At 54.8% G+C, this 18,184-nt stretch overlaps 1 protein-coding gene across 2 annotated transcripts in view; it reads left to right on the top strand.

Annotated features, from left to right (window-relative positions):
- The window catches only part of LAMA5 (laminin subunit alpha 5), an 87,213-nt gene extending 69,180 nt beyond the window's left edge, over positions 1-18,033 (top strand). For both annotated transcript variants that reach the window (XM_051803490.1, XM_051803489.1), the window contains exons 39-80: positions 45-146; positions 232-315; positions 562-792; positions 1,340-1,453; positions 1,689-1,816; positions 2,038-2,118; positions 2,547-2,761; positions 3,386-3,486; positions 3,921-4,101; positions 4,308-4,451; positions 4,533-4,684; positions 4,771-4,881; positions 5,755-5,866; positions 6,436-6,606; positions 7,444-7,640; positions 7,732-7,848; positions 7,925-8,079; positions 8,302-8,443; positions 8,673-8,775; positions 8,861-8,974; positions 9,095-9,274; positions 9,394-9,536; positions 9,746-9,922; positions 10,186-10,322; positions 10,760-10,913; positions 11,055-11,188; positions 11,311-11,473; positions 11,966-12,094; positions 12,305-12,456; positions 12,802-12,934; positions 13,215-13,355; positions 13,548-13,678; positions 13,763-13,930; positions 14,026-14,158; positions 14,271-14,428; positions 14,536-14,722; positions 15,004-15,156; positions 15,243-15,402; positions 15,509-15,639; positions 15,740-15,830; positions 16,406-16,525; positions 16,666-18,033. In XM_051803490.1, the coding sequence (XP_051659450.1) occupies positions 45-146; positions 232-315; positions 562-792; positions 1,340-1,453; positions 1,689-1,816; positions 2,038-2,118; positions 2,547-2,761; positions 3,386-3,486; positions 3,921-4,101; positions 4,308-4,451; positions 4,533-4,684; positions 4,771-4,881; positions 5,755-5,866; positions 6,436-6,606; positions 7,444-7,640; positions 7,732-7,848; positions 7,925-8,079; positions 8,302-8,443; positions 8,673-8,775; positions 8,861-8,974; positions 9,095-9,274; positions 9,394-9,536; positions 9,746-9,922; positions 10,186-10,322; positions 10,760-10,913; positions 11,055-11,188; positions 11,311-11,473; positions 11,966-12,094; positions 12,305-12,456; positions 12,802-12,934; positions 13,215-13,355; positions 13,548-13,678; positions 13,763-13,930; positions 14,026-14,158; positions 14,271-14,428; positions 14,536-14,722; positions 15,004-15,156; positions 15,243-15,402; positions 15,509-15,639; positions 15,740-15,830; positions 16,406-16,525; positions 16,666-16,820 (5,985 nt within the window). In that variant the 3' untranslated portion in view covers positions 16,821-18,033. The remainder of the gene's footprint in view (positions 1-44; positions 147-231; positions 316-561; positions 793-1,339; positions 1,454-1,688; positions 1,817-2,037; positions 2,119-2,546; positions 2,762-3,385; positions 3,487-3,920; positions 4,102-4,307; positions 4,452-4,532; positions 4,685-4,770; positions 4,882-5,754; positions 5,867-6,435; positions 6,607-7,443; positions 7,641-7,731; positions 7,849-7,924; positions 8,080-8,301; positions 8,444-8,672; positions 8,776-8,860; positions 8,975-9,094; positions 9,275-9,393; positions 9,537-9,745; positions 9,923-10,185; positions 10,323-10,759; positions 10,914-11,054; positions 11,189-11,310; positions 11,474-11,965; positions 12,095-12,304; positions 12,457-12,801; positions 12,935-13,214; positions 13,356-13,547; positions 13,679-13,762; positions 13,931-14,025; positions 14,159-14,270; positions 14,429-14,535; positions 14,723-15,003; positions 15,157-15,242; positions 15,403-15,508; positions 15,640-15,739; positions 15,831-16,405; positions 16,526-16,665) is intronic.
- Positions 18,034-18,184: the final 151 nt, after the last annotated feature.

The following is an 18,184-nucleotide window of genomic DNA, read 5'->3' as shown; positions in this document are numbered from 1 at the left end:
GTCTAAGTGGTGTGGACTTGCAGCAACATTTGTCTCTCCCTCAGGTTTCCTCCTACGGAGGGCACCTGCACTATGAGCTGCACTCCAACCCACGGAGGGGTGACGTGTTCATTCCCATGGAGTCCCGCCCAGACGTGATCCTGAAGGTGCAGCCCGAGAAGTTCCCTGGTGCCCCCTGCTACTGGAGGAGCAGGATGAGGTGATGACTGACTCCTTCCTTGCTTTTCCCAGGGAAACCAGATGAGCATTATGTTTCTGGAAAGCACTTATCCATCCCCAGGGGAGGTGCATGAAGGCCGGCTGCAGCTGGTGGAGGTGAGTTTGCACGCTTCATGTGCTCAGATGCTACTGGAAGATCAAGACCAGCATGCAGACAGAGGGGCAACTGCTTTGACCTCAACATTTTATGTGCTGCCTGTTGGCAGCAGAACTGCCTGTGAAAAACCAGGGCTGTTTCACCTCTGCAAAGGGGAGAGATCCCAGCAGCAGGGAAGTGGAGGCTGGGCTGGATTTTCAGGTGCCTGTGCTTCCTGCCAGTAATGCTAGGTCTTCTCCCATCAGGGTAACTTCAGGCACACAGAGACACACAACCCTGTGTCCAGAGAGGAGCTCATGATGGTGCTGGCAAACCTGGAACAGCTGCAGATCCGGGCACTCTTCTCCCAGCTCTCTTCCTCCATGTCCCTGCGCCGTGTGGTCCTGGAGACGGCAACAGACACAGCTACAGGCATCCGTGCCAGCAACGTGGAGCTGTGCTTTTGCCCAGCTAACTACCAGGGAGATTCCTGCCAGGTAAGGGGGAAAGTGGGCATGCTGTTCCAGTCAGAGGGCAGTCAAACAGTCATGGTTTGGGTCTCAGCAACCCCTCGTGCTTGGTGTGGGTGGCAGCTGTGGGGTTTGGATGGCTGTGCAAAGCAGTGGTGCCAGGGCACCAGCTTCTGAGCTGACTCCTGAGGGCTTCAGTTGAAGTTACAGCTCGGGTTGTTCCAAAGGAAGGAACGTCTCCCAGGCTCCCCTCCTACCACAACACAGTGCACCTGGGAGATGTTCAATAGCTGCATCTACCTGGAAGGGGCATGATGGGGAAATCATTCAAGTGTTGCAGACCAAAATTATGTGCCTGCAATACCTTGGAATAGGTCCTTCTGTCTGGTCAGTTATCTCCTGGTGATGAGGAGCAGGAAGGAGCTACACTGAAAAATCTTCATTGTTGCTTTTAATCTCTTCTCTATCAGTACAACCCTGTGGGAATTTTGTCATGGAAATCAAATCAGTTTCTTTGCTTTTCCCGAAAGTATTAAGTTGTTTTTCAGATCTCCAACTTTTTCTGTCTCCTCAGGAATGCGCTCCAGGTTATTACAGGGACACCAAGGGGCTCTTTCTGGGAAAATGCATCCCCTGCCACTGCAATGGCCACTCAGATCAGTGCCTGCCAGGCTCTGGGATATGCCTTGTAAGTAAACAGTGAAGCAGTAGGATATTTTGGAGTTATGAGGTCTTCACATACTGAGCTGCCAGGACGGTGCCTGAGTCGGGGCATTAGCTGCGTGTGCCATTTAAGGGATGGTCCGGGTCAGTGTAGGGTACAAGGCAGTTCTGGGAAAGAGGCATCCTAATGGAGAATTCTTAGTGCAGTCCACCACTTCTTACTGTCAGTGCTGAACCTAAAGCTTGCCTTTTCCTTGCAGAACTGCCAGCACAACACAGAAGGAGACCACTGTGAGCGATGCAAGAATGGCTACATGGGCAACCCCTCTGCCCAAGAGCCCCTGCAGTGTGTTGGGTGTCCGTGCCCTCTTTCAGTTGCCTCCAACAAGTAAGCACCCTTGGATGGGATTCCCTGCCTGACCTCACTGTTTAACCACTGGGAACCATGCTGTGCTCCACTGGGGCACTGGCTTGGCAGTGGCAGGTCTCCCAATGCCAGCCATTGTCCTTGACTCCAAACCATGTCCATGGCCCACAATGAGTGATCAGCTCCCCTGGCACCATGTCAGGGGTAACTGCAACCTCCCTGTGTACCCCTTATCGTTTCAGTTTTGCCGTTGGCTGTGTCAACAAGGGCTCCAACATGCAGTGCCTCTGCAAGCCTGGCTACACTGGACCCAACTGTGAGCGGTAAGGGTGATGGCACCCACGTTTGTGGAGCCTCAGACACACTAATCCTGTGCAGCCACTGCTGTGGCAGAGGAGAAGTTGTCCTAGTAAGGACTGCAGTGAAAACGGTTGGCTCTGCCCCTGTGTGCTTTGTTCCGACAGCATTTCCTTCAGTCCTTTCCAGCCTGAAAATGCCCTATTGCTGTGTCCACTGCTGAAATACTGTGTTACTGTGGGTGTATGACTTAGCTGTGCTTTGCCTTGACTTGCAGTCTGTGATAAAGGTACTGTGAGGCAAAGCACAAAGTGCTCTGAGATCCCAAGGGCTGCAGCAGTTACAGGTGTTGGATGCTCACACTGTTACAACTGTGCAACTCCAGCACTGTGCAAGATGAGCTTCGGGATCCCCCGATGCCTTCATGCTGTTTTAACTCGCTGTATTTCTCCAGGTGTGCCCCAGGATACTATGGCAATCCCTTGGTGATCGGCAGCTCGTGCCAGCCCTGCGACTGCAGCGGGAACACGGATCCCAACATGCTGTTCAGCAGCTGTGACTCCCTGACGGGCGCCTGCTCGGGCTGCATGCACCACACGGCCGGCGCGCACTGCGAGGTCTGCGCCCCCAGCTACTACGGGGACGCTGTGGTAGCCAAGAACTGCACACGTGAGTTCTTGCTGCCTTGTGGGGCAGGCAGCAAGCACTGGGGGAAGGGGAGCTTGGGCAGACTGACTGTGGATGTGCTCAGCAACTTAGCCAGGCTGTGCGTTGTCCCAGTGAGTCACGTGCTTGGGCGCGCGCATTGCAGCATCCCAGACAATAACGAGGAGGTTGACGTGGTGATGTTAGGTCGTAGGTTGGACTTGATGATTTCAGAGGTCTTTTCCAACCTAATTGATTCTGTAATTCCGTGGGGAAAAAAATCTGCCCTCAGCATCATGACTTCCAATCCACCCCCGAATGCAAAACTGCACCCAGGCTGGGTCTTGCCGTGGAGCAGCTACTGCAACAGTGATGCTGATGCTCCTTCTGGAGCATGGGTTTGCACAGCCCATTCCAGCACTGCTTCTCTCCCTCAGAAGAGCAACAACCCAAGTGCAGCTCACAAAAGCGGGCTGCCCTGGCAGGTGTCAAGAGAATAATTTGTGAGGAACAAATCCAAGAGGAGAGAGGCTCTGTCTTGCTCTGACTGTGATAAATAAGGGGGAATAGGATTCCTTGTTGGGAATAAGTTTTGTGAGAGGCTGACAGGGTCTTTAGTGTAATACTGGGTATATTTTTCCCTGACAGAGTGCAACTGTTCACCTTGTGGGACTGACTCCTGCCACCCACGAACTGGCCAGTGCTTCTGCAAGACTGGAGTGACAGGCCTGCACTGCGACCGCTGTGAGGTGAGGGTCACCTGTGCACTGGGATGGTGCCTGTCCTGGGGACAGGGATGAGGGGCAGCCATCTGGTGAAGTCTGGATTTGCATGAGCTGCCCATAGGCAAAAGCCTGTTAAAGATCTGTCAGCAAGTGGTGGAGGCAGCGTTCCACTGCAGCCAGGGCAGGAATGTAGTATCCTTTGGGAAACTGCAGTAAACCCCATTTTTGTGAATACATCCAGCATGAGAATTGCAGGGCAAGGGCAGGTTTGCAGGGCAGTGCTGTGATGTGTCTGGGTTCTTACTGCAGCTCCACATCTTTAACCATGTTGCTGTGAGTTTTGTGGTGGTCAAAACACACTGAGAAAGCAAGGCTGAGGTCCCACATCACTGCCCCCGGGAGGGAGGCACTCATGCCCTCTTGCTGAACAGGGCACCCTCTGTCCTGCTTTTCCCTAGGAGGGATACTACGGCTTCGAGGGATGCTCGGGCTGCCAGAGGTGTGACTGTGATGTGGGCGCTGTGGGGAGCAGCTGCCACGAGCAGAGTGGGCAGTGCAGCTGCCTGCCCGGCGTCAGCGGCTCCCACTGCCAGCAGTGCGCCCCGGGATACTGGGGCTTCAGCCAGAGCGGCTGCACAAGTGAGTGTGGGGTCCCAGCGTGGGGGAGTGGGACGGGGCTTTGGTGGCACGTGTCCTTGTCTGGTTGTTGAAGGTGGAAAACAACTGGCTGCTGTTGGAGGGCCTGGGTTGTGCAGGGAAACCCTCAGCAGCGGCGTGTGGATAAACACAGCTGGAATAAACACAAAATGATGCCAAGGGCCTTTCCCTGTTATTCAACTCTGCAGAGTGTGAGTGCAGAGGGGGCTCCTGCGACCCACGCACCGGGGAGTGCACGTGCTCCAACGGGCTGACGGGGAAGCAGTGTGATGTCTGCATGCACAAGTACGAGATCCCTGTGGCCAACAGCCCCGACAGCGTGAGGTGTGAAGGTCTGTATCCTGCAGTCCTGGGGAAGGAGGTGAGGGAAGCCTGGGAAAGGGCCTGTGCTGACCACTCCGTTCCCCTGGCAGTGTGTGACAGCTGTGTCCTGCTCCTGCTGGAGGACCTGCAGAGCATCGAGATGTCCTTCCCCTCCATCCGCGGCCAGCTGGTCAACCTCAACGCCAGCTCCATCGCCTGGGCTCGCCTCCACGGCCTCAACAGCACGATAGTGGCCATTGCTGTGCGTGGAAGGTTCAACATCACTTTGTGCTCATGTTCCCTGACCTGTTGGCCTGATTTTGTCTTTTTTTTTTTTTTTTTTTCCAGAACCAGCTCCGGGAGTCCCACAGAGCCATGAGCAGGATCAGGCAAAGGGCTGACGAGTTGGAGGATGATAACATGGATCTCACACAGGACCTGAATGCACTGCAGCACAAAGTAGGGTATTCCTTGGCCAGAGCACAAGTCCCTCCTTTTACCAAAATGAAGGCTCTGAGGAGCCCAGTTCAGGCTGGTGGATCTTCTGCCCAACTACCACTAAACTTTGGTATCACATTCTCCAGCTTAGGTGCTCAAGCTGGGTTACCTGCATTCCTCCCTTAGGGAGCTGTTAAACATGATGTGATATTGATGGTTGTTTCTTGATTTACTACTTTCTTTTGAGGTGGCTCTACTTTAAGCAGTAAAACTAAATTCCATCAAATGTCATTTATAGAAGGAGCGTACAAGGAAGGAACATAAAACATCTGGGTTCATCATGGATGCAGTCTATATACAGTCTAAAACCAAGCAAGATTTGCTTTAATTTGATTTGATTTGTAAGCTACCTGCCTGTAATCTAAGAGAGAGGGAAAAATCTCTACTTGATGATGTACTTCCCCAGACAGCTGCACAGACAGACTGCCCCTCTGTGTACATACATCTGTGCTCCAAACAGCCAGGCTGCAGCCCTGACATCCTGGTCAGGACCCAGCTGGGCCTGGATCCAGGCTCTGGGGCTTTTCCTGTGCTAACAGCACAGAACAGTGCTGTCCTCTGTGGTCTGGGGATTGTTTCAGCATCCAGAGTCTTTGCACTGGAGCTGCATTTACTGCCTGTGCTTCTCTGAAGGTGCTAAATGAGACCATCACTGAATGCATGGCAGGAGAGCAGCACAGGGCAGGCTGTTCTGGTTCATGAATCTCAAGAGCTGCACATTCCCGAGCCTTGTGTGCCTTTTGGAAGCAGCTTTCCCACTGATCACATGATTTTCCTGACAGATCACATAAAATGTCATCTCATTCTTCAGCTAAGCCCATGTTTTTGTTGTAGATGACCATGACTCACAGAGAAGCGATCCGTGTTGATCAGAACACGAAGGAGACCCACCAGAGGGGGGAACAGCTCCTGCTGCACATCCAAAGCATCCAGAGGGACATTGCAGGTCTGTGAAGAAGGGTCTTCACTTTGGGGTTTTTTTCCTGTGGTATGGCATGCTGTTGGTTTCAACCACCACTAAGTACTTCATCACTTAGGAAAAGCCTTGGAAAGAACAAGGGGAAATAAAAATGAAATTAAGATCCCTGCATAATTCCTGCTTTTACTCTGACCAGGTTTTTGTGGATCTCAGCTGCTTGGCTAAGCACAGTCTTTGGAAAAAACACATTAAACTTGCACAAATGTTATTCAAATGCATAAAATGGGGGCAAACTGCACTACAGCTTTAGGAGAGATTTAGCAAAACAGAGTGGCCGGATCTGGGAGAGAAGGTAGAGCCACAGAACAGTGCTTTGCATGTAGCACATGTTACTGGTAGTGGTAGTTTCTACCTTCTCCTGGCCAAGGAGGCAGAAATGTGGGGCAATGTCTCGGGTGATCTCAAACAATTGTGATTTCTGAGTGCTGCTTGAAAGCTGGCTCTTTGTGAGGGTGGTGTAAGAGGGGAAAGATCCCAGGGAATTATGCAGGGCCTAACTTGACTGATGCTAATGGGGAATTTGGATTTCTCTGCAGACCTGGTGAGGCAGATGACCAGATTTGGGGCAGCAAACACCAGCACCACCTCCACTGAGGAGTTCCGTCAGAAGATGGCCGAGGTGGAAAGCATGCTGAGGGAGATGAGGGAGCGCAGCCTGGGCAGCCAGGAGGAGCTGGCAAAGCGTGAGCACGAGGAGGCTCAGAAGTGTGAGTCCAGCTCGGTGTCATGGGTCAGGGCTGCACAGATCCCACTGGGTGTGGCCATTTATGGTTTGGAGCCCATGAGGACGCTACTCATTGTGGTCATGTTTAGAGAGTGCTGTTAATAACCAGGCACCCCCAAAAAAATTTTACAGGAGTTTCCTGTGGCACTGCAATGGGGTCATTTGTTATTTCTTTTCTGAATTTCAAAGCAGAACTAACTGGGCAGTTCTGTTTGGTGACCAAAAATGACAACACTTAGAACAAGGAGTCAGCGTTATCATGTGATGTATTCACATTACGTGTGGCTGTGAATAAGTCACATCATTTTTCTTCATATTTGCTGTCCCAGGAGAGGGGTTCAACGTAATAACCAGCAGCCTGCACCACAGTAGCTCCACTGTCCTGAGGGCATCCTTGCAGGAGTGAGGGCACTGAGCCCAACTGCATAACCAGGCACGGTGGCACTGTGGGAATTGAACGCTTCTGATTAACAGGCCCTGGCAAAACATAACTCAGCAGCTGAAAGCTGGAATTATAAACTGGCTGTTGTTGGAAATAAGTAATTTTTTACAGGGGAAGTAATCGAACACTGGGACAGGCCTCAGATGGGGTTTCTCCATCATCTGAAGCCTTTCAGGCATAGCTGTGCATCTTTCTGACAGAGATCCCATCTCTCTCACCAGCACTGGGGGAGGGAGGGAGAGAAGATGGTCACTTCTGGCCTTGATACCTGCCAAGAGAGACCAGAACCAGGCTTTAAGGCAGCCAAGCACAGAAAGAGCCTGTTAACACAGGAGGATGAATTAGCAACAGTTCTCATCTCCTCTGTCCCATCCCCAGTGCTGCATCGGGTGAGGAGTGAGCTGCACGCCCGCTGGCAGTCCAACCAGGACCTGGTGAGCAGCATCCAGGACCGGCTGGCACAGCACAGCTCCCAGCTGATGGACCTGCGCGATGCCCTCAACGAGGCTGTGAACAAAACCAGGCAGACAGAGGACTTGAACAGCCTGAACCGAAACAACCTGGAGGAGAGCCAGGTAAGACCTTCACCAGGTAGTCCTGGCCATGCAGTTAGGGGGGGGGCTATCCCAGCCTTGCTGGTACCTAACCTTGGGTCTGTGTGTCTAGCAAAAGAGCCAGGAACTCCAAAAGCAGCATGGTCTGGTGCAGGAGACCCTGCGGATGGCCAAGGACGCCCTGGGCCAGGTCTCTGACTTCCTACAGAAGATGGAGCAAGCAAAGGAGGTGAGTGGCAGAGGCACTTTGGCATGGGCAGAGGGCGGGGGGTGGCAGCCCTCAGGACTGACGTGTGTCCTTGCAGGCCTACGAGAAGCTGGCGGCACTGCTGGATGGGGCAAAGCTGCCCCTGACTGAGCGGGTCAAGAAATTCTCCCCAGCCAGCAGCAAGATCCCCATCGTGGAGCAGGCAGAGGAGCATGCCCGGCTCCTGGATGAGCTTGCAAGGAACCTGTCCAGGTGAGGCACCAGTCCTGACCCTCACTAGTTAAACCATCTCCTACCAGAGCTGGGGATGGGAAACTGCAGCTCCACACCATGGCAGGGGAACAGTGGGGTGTCACCTCTAAAACTTTATCCTGGAGCACGTGTGTTGAGGATCCCAAAGGCATTTGTCTGTGAGGGTATGGGCAAGAGCCTGAGCATTTTCCATGGATTTGATGGCTTCATCTTCCAACACAGCATTATCCAGGGCACAAACCAGGATGGCTTTATCCAGCGGGCGATCGATGCCTCCAATGCCTACGCCAGCATCATTGAAGCTGTGAAGAAAGCAGAGCAAGCAGCCCACGATGCTGATGAGGCAGCCAGCGAGGCCTTGGTGGTATGTGCTGTGGGGAGCAAAAACCAAACTCCCTCAACCAACTCCCTTCCCTCTGGCACTTGGGGACTTTGTTCTGTGCCACAGAGCAGCACCTCTGTCACAGCTGGGGCCCAACTCGATATTTGAGTCTCCCTATCTCACCCCACTTCAGTTGTCTGAATGAGCATTTGGTGCTCAGTCAGAGCCAGAGCCTTGAATTCCTCTTCAGAGTCCCATGTTTGTTTCACAGAATGTCATGTCAGAAAATCTTGGGGCCGTCTCCAAAGTGCTGAAAAGGAACAGCAGCAGCCTGGAGGAGGCTGTGAGGAGAGAGCAGACCAAACTAAATGGAGGTGAGAGAGGCTCCTCTCAGGATGTGATGTCCTTTGGGCCGGACCAAGGTCCCAACACACAACATGTGCATTTCTTTAATTGCAGCTATTAAAGGCACTCTGCAGACAGCAAAGGACAAGCTGGCTGACCTCCGTGTGAGGAAGGAGCAGCTCCTGACCCAGCTCCAGTCTGTGCAGGACATGCTGGGCAGGGACCAAGGTTTGTTCTGGGGTGGCTGGACTGATTCTCTCTGCTCCCTTCCTCATGCCCAGACTATGACCCAAGGGTGCTTTCTCTCTGCTCCTGGCCATCCCAGAGATATTTCTCCTCTCTTTCCAGAGGACACAAAGGAGACAATCCAGAATGCTAAAGCAGCTGCTGCTGAGGCCAATGAAACAGCTGCAAGAGTGGAAGATACCCTGAGCACCATGAAGAAGAACCTGGATGAGTGGAAAGACCAGTACGGAGGCCTTCGAAATGAAGACATGAACCAGGCGGTCGAGGATGCCAGGAAATCTGGTGAGTGCTGAGCCTGCTGGGCTGCCAGGGCTGAGTCTGACATGGGTTTCAAGCTGCCTGAGCTTCTTATTTCCCTTCCTCGCTAACCTCCAAAACTCCTGGCTCCTTTCCAACCCCAGTGTCCAGCCTGGAAAGCACCATCCCACTGCTGCTGGAGAAGCTGAACAGCCTGGAGAACAGGAGGAACAAAAATGCCACTGTGTCAGAGAACATCGTGCGGATCCGGCAGCTCATCACGCAGGCGAGGAATGCTGCCAGCAAGGTGGGCTCAAGGGGATGGAGGGCTCACCTGAGAGTAGTATGCACATGGGAGGGTATCTAGGAGAGCTCTGGGGCCACCAGGAAGGGTCCCTTTCTCATGGGACGACTCCAGAAGGTGCTTTGTGTTGGTACAGCTGGCACTGACCGGACAGGCAGCAGCAGCAGCAGCAATGGGTTCAGTGCCACAGGGCTGGATTTCTTTCCCTGCAGGTGAAAGTCCCCATGAAGTTCAATGGCAGCTCAGGGGTTCAGGTCCGGATGCCCAGCAACCTGCAGGATTTGGCAGCCTACACATCTCTCAAATTCTACATCCAAAACCCTGAGCCCAAGAGCCAGCAGGACGAGACAGAGGAGGGGCGGTTCGTGTTGTACCTGGGCAGCAGGGAGGTGAGACGGGGCCCTGCGGGCGAGTGGAGGGAGCTCATGTTGGCAGCACCGGGGGGGGATCACACCTCGACTTCAGCCCCTCACCTGCTCCCCGAATGTCTTTGTGGGGAACATGAACAGCCCCTGGATGCAGCCATCAGCCTGGCTGGGAGTGCGTGGGAATTGGAATGGAGGTGTTTGTCCGGTGCAGCCTTGGGAGTGTTAGGGAGAGCTCCTGCCTGTCCCAAATGTCAACATGTGGCCCTGTCTCTTCCTGTGTTCAGGCCACAGGAGACTACCTGGGCATTGTGCTCAAGGACCGCAGAGTGCAGTGGATCTACAAACTGGGCGATGAGGAACCAGCCTCCCTGAGTGTCGACGAGGATATTGGAGAGCAATTTGCCACCATCAGCATCAATAGGTAGGAAGGAGGCTGTTGGGACACATCCCAGGAAAGCACAGCAGGAGACTGCCCCTGCAGCAGATGTGCTGTGCCCAAGCCTGGACAGGCCCTTGAGCTTGTAGAGGTGCTGTGGACTCCACCATCCAGTCATCCCTAAATGACTAACACTGAAACACCTCTGAAAAACTATCAGGGAGATGTTTTCTTACCAATTCATGGAGGGTCTGCAGAAGAGGAAAGATGAAGCTCATCTTCATCTTTGAGGGTCCATTCACTCATGGCAGTGCTGGTAGCATGAATGCTGGCCCCTTTCAGTGTACTGGCGTGGGGCTCCCCAGTGGAAGATGCACCGTTTTCTAGTAGAGCTGTGCGGGGGTGGGCCTTTGCTCAGGGAGGGCAGAGTTGGTTCCTCATTGGGGATGTCCCCTTGTCCTGACCATTGCTCCCTGCTGCAGGATCCTGCAGTACGGGCACATGTCGGTGATCGTGGAGAGGCAGACGGTGCACGAGACCAAGGGAGACAGCGTGGCCAAGGGGGAGCAGGGGCTGCTCAACCTCGACCCGCGCAACGTGGTCTTCTACGTGGGGGGCTACCCCTCCAGCTTCACGGTGAGTCAGCAGGGAGAGGGGGCTTGGCTTTTAGGAGGCATCAGCGATGCCTTTGGAGATTGCTGGGGGGGAGAAAAGCCCACTTGATTACATGAGGAAACCAGGATCAAACTTGCCCTAACTGTTGGGTTTCATTCCCAGCCTCCTCCCGCTTTGCGCTATCCCAACTACCGGGGGTGCCTGGAGCTGGACACTCTGAACGAGGAGGTGGTGAGCCTGTACAACTTCCAGCACACCTTCGAGCTGGACACCACTGCTGAGAAACCCTGTGCAAGGTGGGGCACTGCACCCAGGCCAGGAGCAGCTCTACTCCATGGCACTTACCCTGACCCTCAGCTGCTCCAGACCATGGGAGTGGTGTGGGATTGATGCCTAGGGCCTCTTCCTGTTGTCTCAGGTCCAAGTCCACGGGAGACCCCTGGCTGACTGACGGTTCCTACTTTGATGGCACCGGTTACGCAGAGATCAAGTTTGAGAGCCAGTTTGGCACAACCAAGCGCTTTGAGCAGGAGATCCGTGTGGTCTCCTACAATGGCATCATCTTTTTCCTGGAGAACCAGGCATGTGCTTGCCCCCCCGGGGAGCCTTAACCCCTCAGTGGGTGGGCTGGGACAATTCCAGGCCTGCTTGCAGGCATTCCATTTCAGGACACTGGGGAGAGGGGGGCTCTGGAGGTCTCAGGGCTGCTTGGAACAGGATTTCTGCACTGTTGGGAAAAGTCACCATGAGAGAGCTGAACCCAAACCCCACAGCAGTCACTCATCTGGTTCTGGAGAGGCTTCCCAGAACTCAGAGAGCACCCATTTACAGGCCCTCCAAGCTGAGCCAGGGTTCACTGGGGCAGGAGCATTTCCAGCTTGCAGTGTTATCCCTGTGCCCCTGCACAGGGCCACTGTTCGCAGATAAATCCCAAATAACTGTACCCATAGTGTGTCAGGGCACTGGCAGTGGGACCTGCTCCCACTGGTGCTAAAGGGCAGGCGGGCTCAGTGCCACAACTACATCCTGGACACCAGGACGTGGGGCTGAGTGTCCATCCTGCCTCCCCCCAGGGTCAGTTCCTGTGTCTGGCCATCCGGGATGGGAAGCTGGTGCTTTACTACGACTTCAGCTCTGGCCTGGAGATGGCAAAACCCAGCAACTCCTCCTCCCTCACCATCAGCAGCACCACGAACAAAGCGGTAAGAGGGGACAGTGCCTGCCAGGCTTGCTGGGAGGGGAAGAGCTCCTCATCTGTGGTGGGGAGGCACATGGACCCTTGTTTTTGGGGGGCAGGGGAAGAGCTACAAGAAGTTCTTTGACGGGAGCCATAAACTAGACACCTCGTGCTGCCCTCAGTGATGGATATAATTGGCCCAAATTTATTGATCATTTCTCTCCTCTGTCTCCAGATCCAGATTTTCCTTCTCAAAATGAATAACAAGAAGCGCATCCTGGTGCGGCTGGAGCGCCTCACCATCTTCGTGGTGGAGCAGGAGAACTCCCTGGAGAACGCTGTCTCCTACTACCTGGGTGGTGTTCCCCCAGCTGTGCTGCCTCCCAGGTGGGTCCAGACCGTGGTGGGGTAGGATAGTCAGCGTGTTCCCCTCCCTAGTCCCTGCTAGTAGCCCTGGCCCTTTCTCAGCCACATCCAGGGCTGTTGGGGCCCTGCTTAAGCTCTGGAGGAAGATTTTCTCTCTCCATCTCTGGTGTGGGATGAGGTATCACCAAGTCCTCCTTTGCTGTGCTGGGTGCTTTGGAGCAGCCTCGTGCCTGAGGCACTGGAGATACCCATGACCATCACGGCTCCTTCCCAGACACTTTGTCTGAAGAGCTGCAGGGCCAGATCCTGCCCAGGGCTGGGTCCTGCCTGGGGCTGTCCTCATAACACTGCTTGCTTCTTCGGCAGCTTGAAAGCGCTTTTCCCCACGGGTGGGCCCATCCGGGGCTGCATGAAGGGCTTGAAGGCTCTAGGAAAATATGTCGACCTGAAGCGCATGAGCACCGTCGGCGTGAGCTACGGCTGCACCTCGGACCTCCTGGTAAGCACAGGAGGCAGCCTGGCCAGCCATGCTGAGGAAAGGGTCTGTCAGGGAAGGGGAGCATGGGAGCCCCAGGACAGGCCCCATCTCCTGTCATTCACACAGAAACAGGGATAAAACCCCCAGGTCCTCAGCGTGGAGGGGTCATGGTGAGGTGTTCTGTGTGGCTGGCCATAGGACCAGCCAGGCCCAGTGAGGACCACAGTGCCTCAGTCATATCCCAGCACCCCAGCAGCGCCAGGGCCAGGCTCCCACCTTGCCTCCATGATATCTCTCACAGGTTGCCCGTTCAGTCAGTGTCCATGGCCACGGCTACCTGACCCTGGCTCTGAAGGACGTGCCGGGGCTGCGGGACTTCTACAGCGGCTTCAGCTTCCGGACAAGCCAGCGCGAGGGGCTGCTCTACCACCACACCACCCAGGTGGGCACCTGCAGGACCCCTGGGTATCCCAGCAGTGGGGCTGCTGGTGATGGTGCTGTTTCCCCTTGGAGGAATTTTGGTGGGGCCAGGGGGTGACTGCAGTGAGATCTGCACCCTGAGGTCCTGGGGGGCAGTGGGGAAATGGGCCCTTCCTTGGGCTGCTGAGCAGCAATGGGGTGATGCTTTCTGCAGGAGGGGACGTGCCAGGTGTCCCTCCAGAGGGGCCAGCTGGCCTTGAACCTGCTGGGAACCGAAGTCACCACTGGCAATGCCTATGCAGATGACAGGGCCCACTACGTGGCCTTCTACAGCGATGCCCGTGGGTACGTGTCCTGGTGTCCTTTGGGGGCTGGGGTGCCAATGGCCACAGGGACCTGCTGAGCCCCCACTGCTCGTCCCTCCCCCAGGGTCCGGCTGTACGTGGATGACGAGCTGCAGGACACAGCGACAGGCCCCGGGCCCAGCCGGCGGCAGCGGCGCCAGGACGGGCGGCAGCTCTTCCAACTCGGGGGTTCAGCAGATCCGGGTGCCCTCAGCAACCTCACCGGCTGCATCGGGAATGTCTTCGTCAAGCGGTGAGCAGCTCCGTGCCACTTCAGAGAGCAGGGCTCAGCCCTGTCCCACCTCCCCTCTGCTCTGGGTGACAAGGACCTCTTCTCCCCGAGTGTAGGGTGTCAGAGCCACAGATGGTGGTGGACCTTCAGCAGAACGTGGAGAGCATCAATGTCACCATGAGCTGTCTCTGGGGTGAACAGCCGCAGCAGCTCAGAGTGACTCCAAAGAAGGACAGGAGGAAACCCAAGGTACCAGCTGCTGCCAAAACTGCCCACATCCTCATCCTCCTCACATACCACTGCTGAGCACCTCTACTGGCGCCTGCTCCCCTCACCCCATTCCTTGGTGTGCGTTGTGTAGGTGCCAGGCAAGCCTGCCCCCAAGGGTCGCCGCCACGACCAGGATGGGCTCTGCCAGCTGCACCCCCAGCCCCGCGCAGCCAAGGGCACCTTCCGCTTTGGGGGGGCCCCGAGCAGTCGCTGGGAGTTTGATGAGATCCCAGCCTCCTTTGGGTGGAGGTGAGCCTTGCCCCATGCCCACCCCACACAAGCTTGGCCCTGCTGACCGTGGCTTGGAGAGCAGGTGTTGGAGAGCCGGGTGCTCCCATTACCCCCTGTCCCTGCAGGTCCCATTTCTCCCTGGAGGTGAAGCTGAACTCTTCCAGTGGGTTGCTGTTCTACGTGGCGGGTGAGAGGGGCTCCTTCATGGCTCTCTTTGTCTCCAACGGGCGCTTTGTCTTCCTGGTGGACGTGGGCAGGCGCCGGCTGCGGATCCGCAGCAGGGACAAGTACCGGGACCGGCGGTGGCACACGGTGAGCAGGGGTCGGGGCTCAGTGGGACCTCTTCAAACCACATCACTGCCCCCTGTGCCAGGAGCCCCTGCAGGGGTTGGCTCACTACAGCCCTGCTCTGGTAATTGCTTCCTGATACCACATGGGACACCTGCAGTCCCATGGGAGCAAAGGAGAGAACAAAACCACAGCCAGGGCTGGCTGAACCTCTGAGCTGAGCCTTCCTGTCACTGGGCACGTCCCTGGGGCTCCTCCCAACCTGGAAAGTTGCCAGTCCTGGCACTGACCTTTGGTCCTTGCAGGTCTTCTTCAGCAGAGACCAGAGCCGGGCCCAGCTGGTCATCGATGGGCTGCGAGCCCAGGATGCTGCAGTGGCCACCACAGGGCTCTTTGTGGCCCAGACCCCCTTGTATGTGGGAGGGGTCCCAGCTGGAAAAGCCAAGGCTCACATACCGGTAAGGGCTTGGTACTCCCATGGCATCGCCTTGTGCCTCCCAGGTTTTTCCCCCTCTGTGCTCAATCCAGTGACCTCTCTCCACAGGCTGCATTGGCCTTCAGCTTTGATGGCTGCCTGAGGAACCCACAGCTGGATGGGAGGCCCCTTGGTCCCCCCTCACGCACCTTTGGGGTGACGCCCTGCTATGAGGGCGCACTGGAGAGCGGGGTCTTCTTCGCTGTGGATGGCGGGTCCATCACCCTAGGTACCAACAGCAGCCTGGGCTGCCTCCCACAGCCCTGGGACTGGGTGGAACATATCCTGTGGGAATCCCCCTGTCCCTCTCCTCACCAGTGGCATTTCTCTTCCAGCTAATGCAGTGGTGACTGAGCAGGACTTGGAGGTGACACTGGAGGTGCGTCCCCGCAGCACCTCTGGCCTCATCTTCCACATCGGCACGAGGAGAAGCCACTATCTCCTGCTGTACATGGAGGAGACCAAGGTAGTGGGAGGGTGCCTTCCCCACAGGTTTTCAGAAGCAGTGTCCATCTTCTGCCTGTCCCACTCTGCTCACTGGGCTCTGCCGGGTTTGTCCCACTCAGGTCACTGTGAGAGCAAATGCTGGGGCTGACGAGTTCTCTGCGTCGGTGACATGCCCATCTCTCTGTGACGGGCAGTGGCACACCATTGCAGGTGAGGTGACAGCCACTGCTTGGCTCTGGGACCCTGCCCCACTCCTGCTTAGCCTACACCTCCTGGGCAAGCCCAGGGCCCTTCCTCGGGTATTTAAACCCCAGCCCCACCTGTATGCATTTAATTTGGGAGATTGTAGCTGCCATTAAGTAATTTCTTAATTCATAAAAGTCCTTGCCTGATCTTAGTGCTGTCAGATCTGGTGGGCAGGAAAGACACTGTTTTTCCAGGTCATGGAGCAGACAGTGAGGACAAGGATGTCCCCATGGGACTGGCTCCATCCAGGACTGTCATGTCCTACTGAAAGTGAAAGCCCAACTTGCTTTGATGTTGAGTGGGTCCAGGGGGCTCAAAGCCCACAGCTGGGAGGAGGGATTGCAGGATTCACACCTGTACAGCAAACTCAGCCATGAATGTAGCTGGTATTGAACAAGTGCTGAGGGTTTGCATCAAGCCCTTTTTGGGGCTTGGGGTCAGTAGTTTTGCTCTGCTCCAGCACTGGACTGAGCCAGAGGGTGGAGATGGACTTGCTCCCTGGGTAAGGAAGCAACGCTGACTGTTGTTTTTTTTTGAAGTTACCAAATGGAAAAACATAATCCAAATTGATGTGGACACAGAAGGCAACCACACAGTGGGACCCAGCCAGCGTCCTGCACCCAGCACAAGGGCGACCTTCTCCATGGGAGGGCTGCCAGGTGAGTTGGGAAAGGCGTGCTCCAGAACAAAATACCCCAAAGCCAAGTGAGGTACTCTTCCTGGTGCAAAGAAGAGGTACTTAATCCCCTGCCCTGTTATGAGCCAGACTAATGCCTGCTTTTCCTTGTTCAATCTGCAGAGACAGACAAGGCCAGTACAGGGCTGCTGTTACCTCCCCTCCCTCATTATGTGGGCTGTGTAAGGAACCTGCTGATTAACCGGAGGCACGTGGACCTGCCGCGAGCCGGGACTGCGAGGGGCTCCGTGGGCCTGAAGGGCTGCCCCGTGCTGTAAGTGCCACATCCATGCCCAGCCTGAGTGACACAACGCTGCTCCAGGTCCCGGTGTCACCACTCGATGGCATCGACCGTGCTCAGACACACTTGAACTCCAGTGACTGCAGGCACAAGTCTGGGCCACACCAGAGGGGCCACGAATCCAAGGGGAAGGAGGGCAGGGGAGGACGGCTGGGGAGAAGGGGGCACTTTGGGGATGTTTCACAGATAGAACCAACAAGTCGGAGTGGGATGTGGCGACAACCAAGTCCTTCCCTGGTGGTAAAGCATCTGCAGCAGGACTTGTGCTGCCACGTGGCTCGTGGTGGGAGTGACTGCCCGTGACAGAGCGTGGGCTGGAGCACACGGCAGCGTGTCCTGGATCCTGTTCCCTTCACCCCACACTCACAATGCACATAGATTTAGTTCACAGAACACTCAAGGCTATTAATAAACTGTCACAGACTGTCTGCTGATAAAGGCTGCAGGCAGTTTCTGTTTTATCATAAATGCAATTAGGACAAACTGGATTAATTCTGTCAGTTTTGTGGTTTTATAAGCAAGGGCACATTTAACCTCCCCCCACCAAGGGCAGTCTCAGCTCACCTGCCACGCTACGAAAAGAGCTCTGCAAGGGGGAACTTGGACAAAATTCTGTTCACAGAATTAGCATCTTCTAATCAGAGTAATTTATAAAAATCAAAAGAAAAGAACAGAATATCCTGGGAGAACTACTGGGGGAAAGCAGAAACACAACCACCACTGACTCTGCAGTTGCATTCAGCACTGGCAGTACAATGACTAAAGTCCTGTTGTGTGAAGCAAGAAACTATTGCTTGAAAGGGAAGAAATAGAAAGGTTACCTCCACATCTGGCCAGGTGTGCAAGGTGACACCTGGCCCTCACCCACCCTGGCTTCTGCTCGGCCTCCCTCACACCTGGTGTAGTGCAGCCTTCACTTGAAAACAGCTTTTTTTCCTCCCAAGACACCCAGTTCACTCGTGCACTTACACGTCATTTATATATTTGTGTGTGTATATATATATATCTGGCCACTTGGGGACAAAATCTTGCTTCTGAAATGGACTTGTAACTTATATCATTATATTGTGGGGGTTTTTTTTATGAGGGGTAAATATTGTAAAATGGGTTTTTAACATGTCCATCCTAAACAAATGTAATTATGACCTGTTTTTAAAGTTGTAGTATTAAAAGATGGTCTTTGTAAATCACTGGTACATACTTTGGAGTCAAATAAAGTTTTATGTTACTCTCTTTCACTTTACTGGGGAAGAATAAGGATGAGGCTGATGAGCTGGAACAGGGATAATCAGCATCTCAGGAAGCAACACAATAGGGACTAGTGTACAGATTGGAAAGAAC

This window comes from Manacus candei, unplaced genomic scaffold, assembly GCF_025592945.1.
Source record: "Manacus candei isolate 608988 ecotype Guabito, Panama unplaced genomic scaffold, ASM2559294v1 h1tg000057l, whole genome shotgun sequence".
NCBI classification, from domain to species: Eukaryota; Metazoa; Chordata; class Aves; order Passeriformes; family Pipridae; genus Manacus; species Manacus candei.
This window is presented reverse-complemented; position numbering and strand designations above follow the sequence as displayed.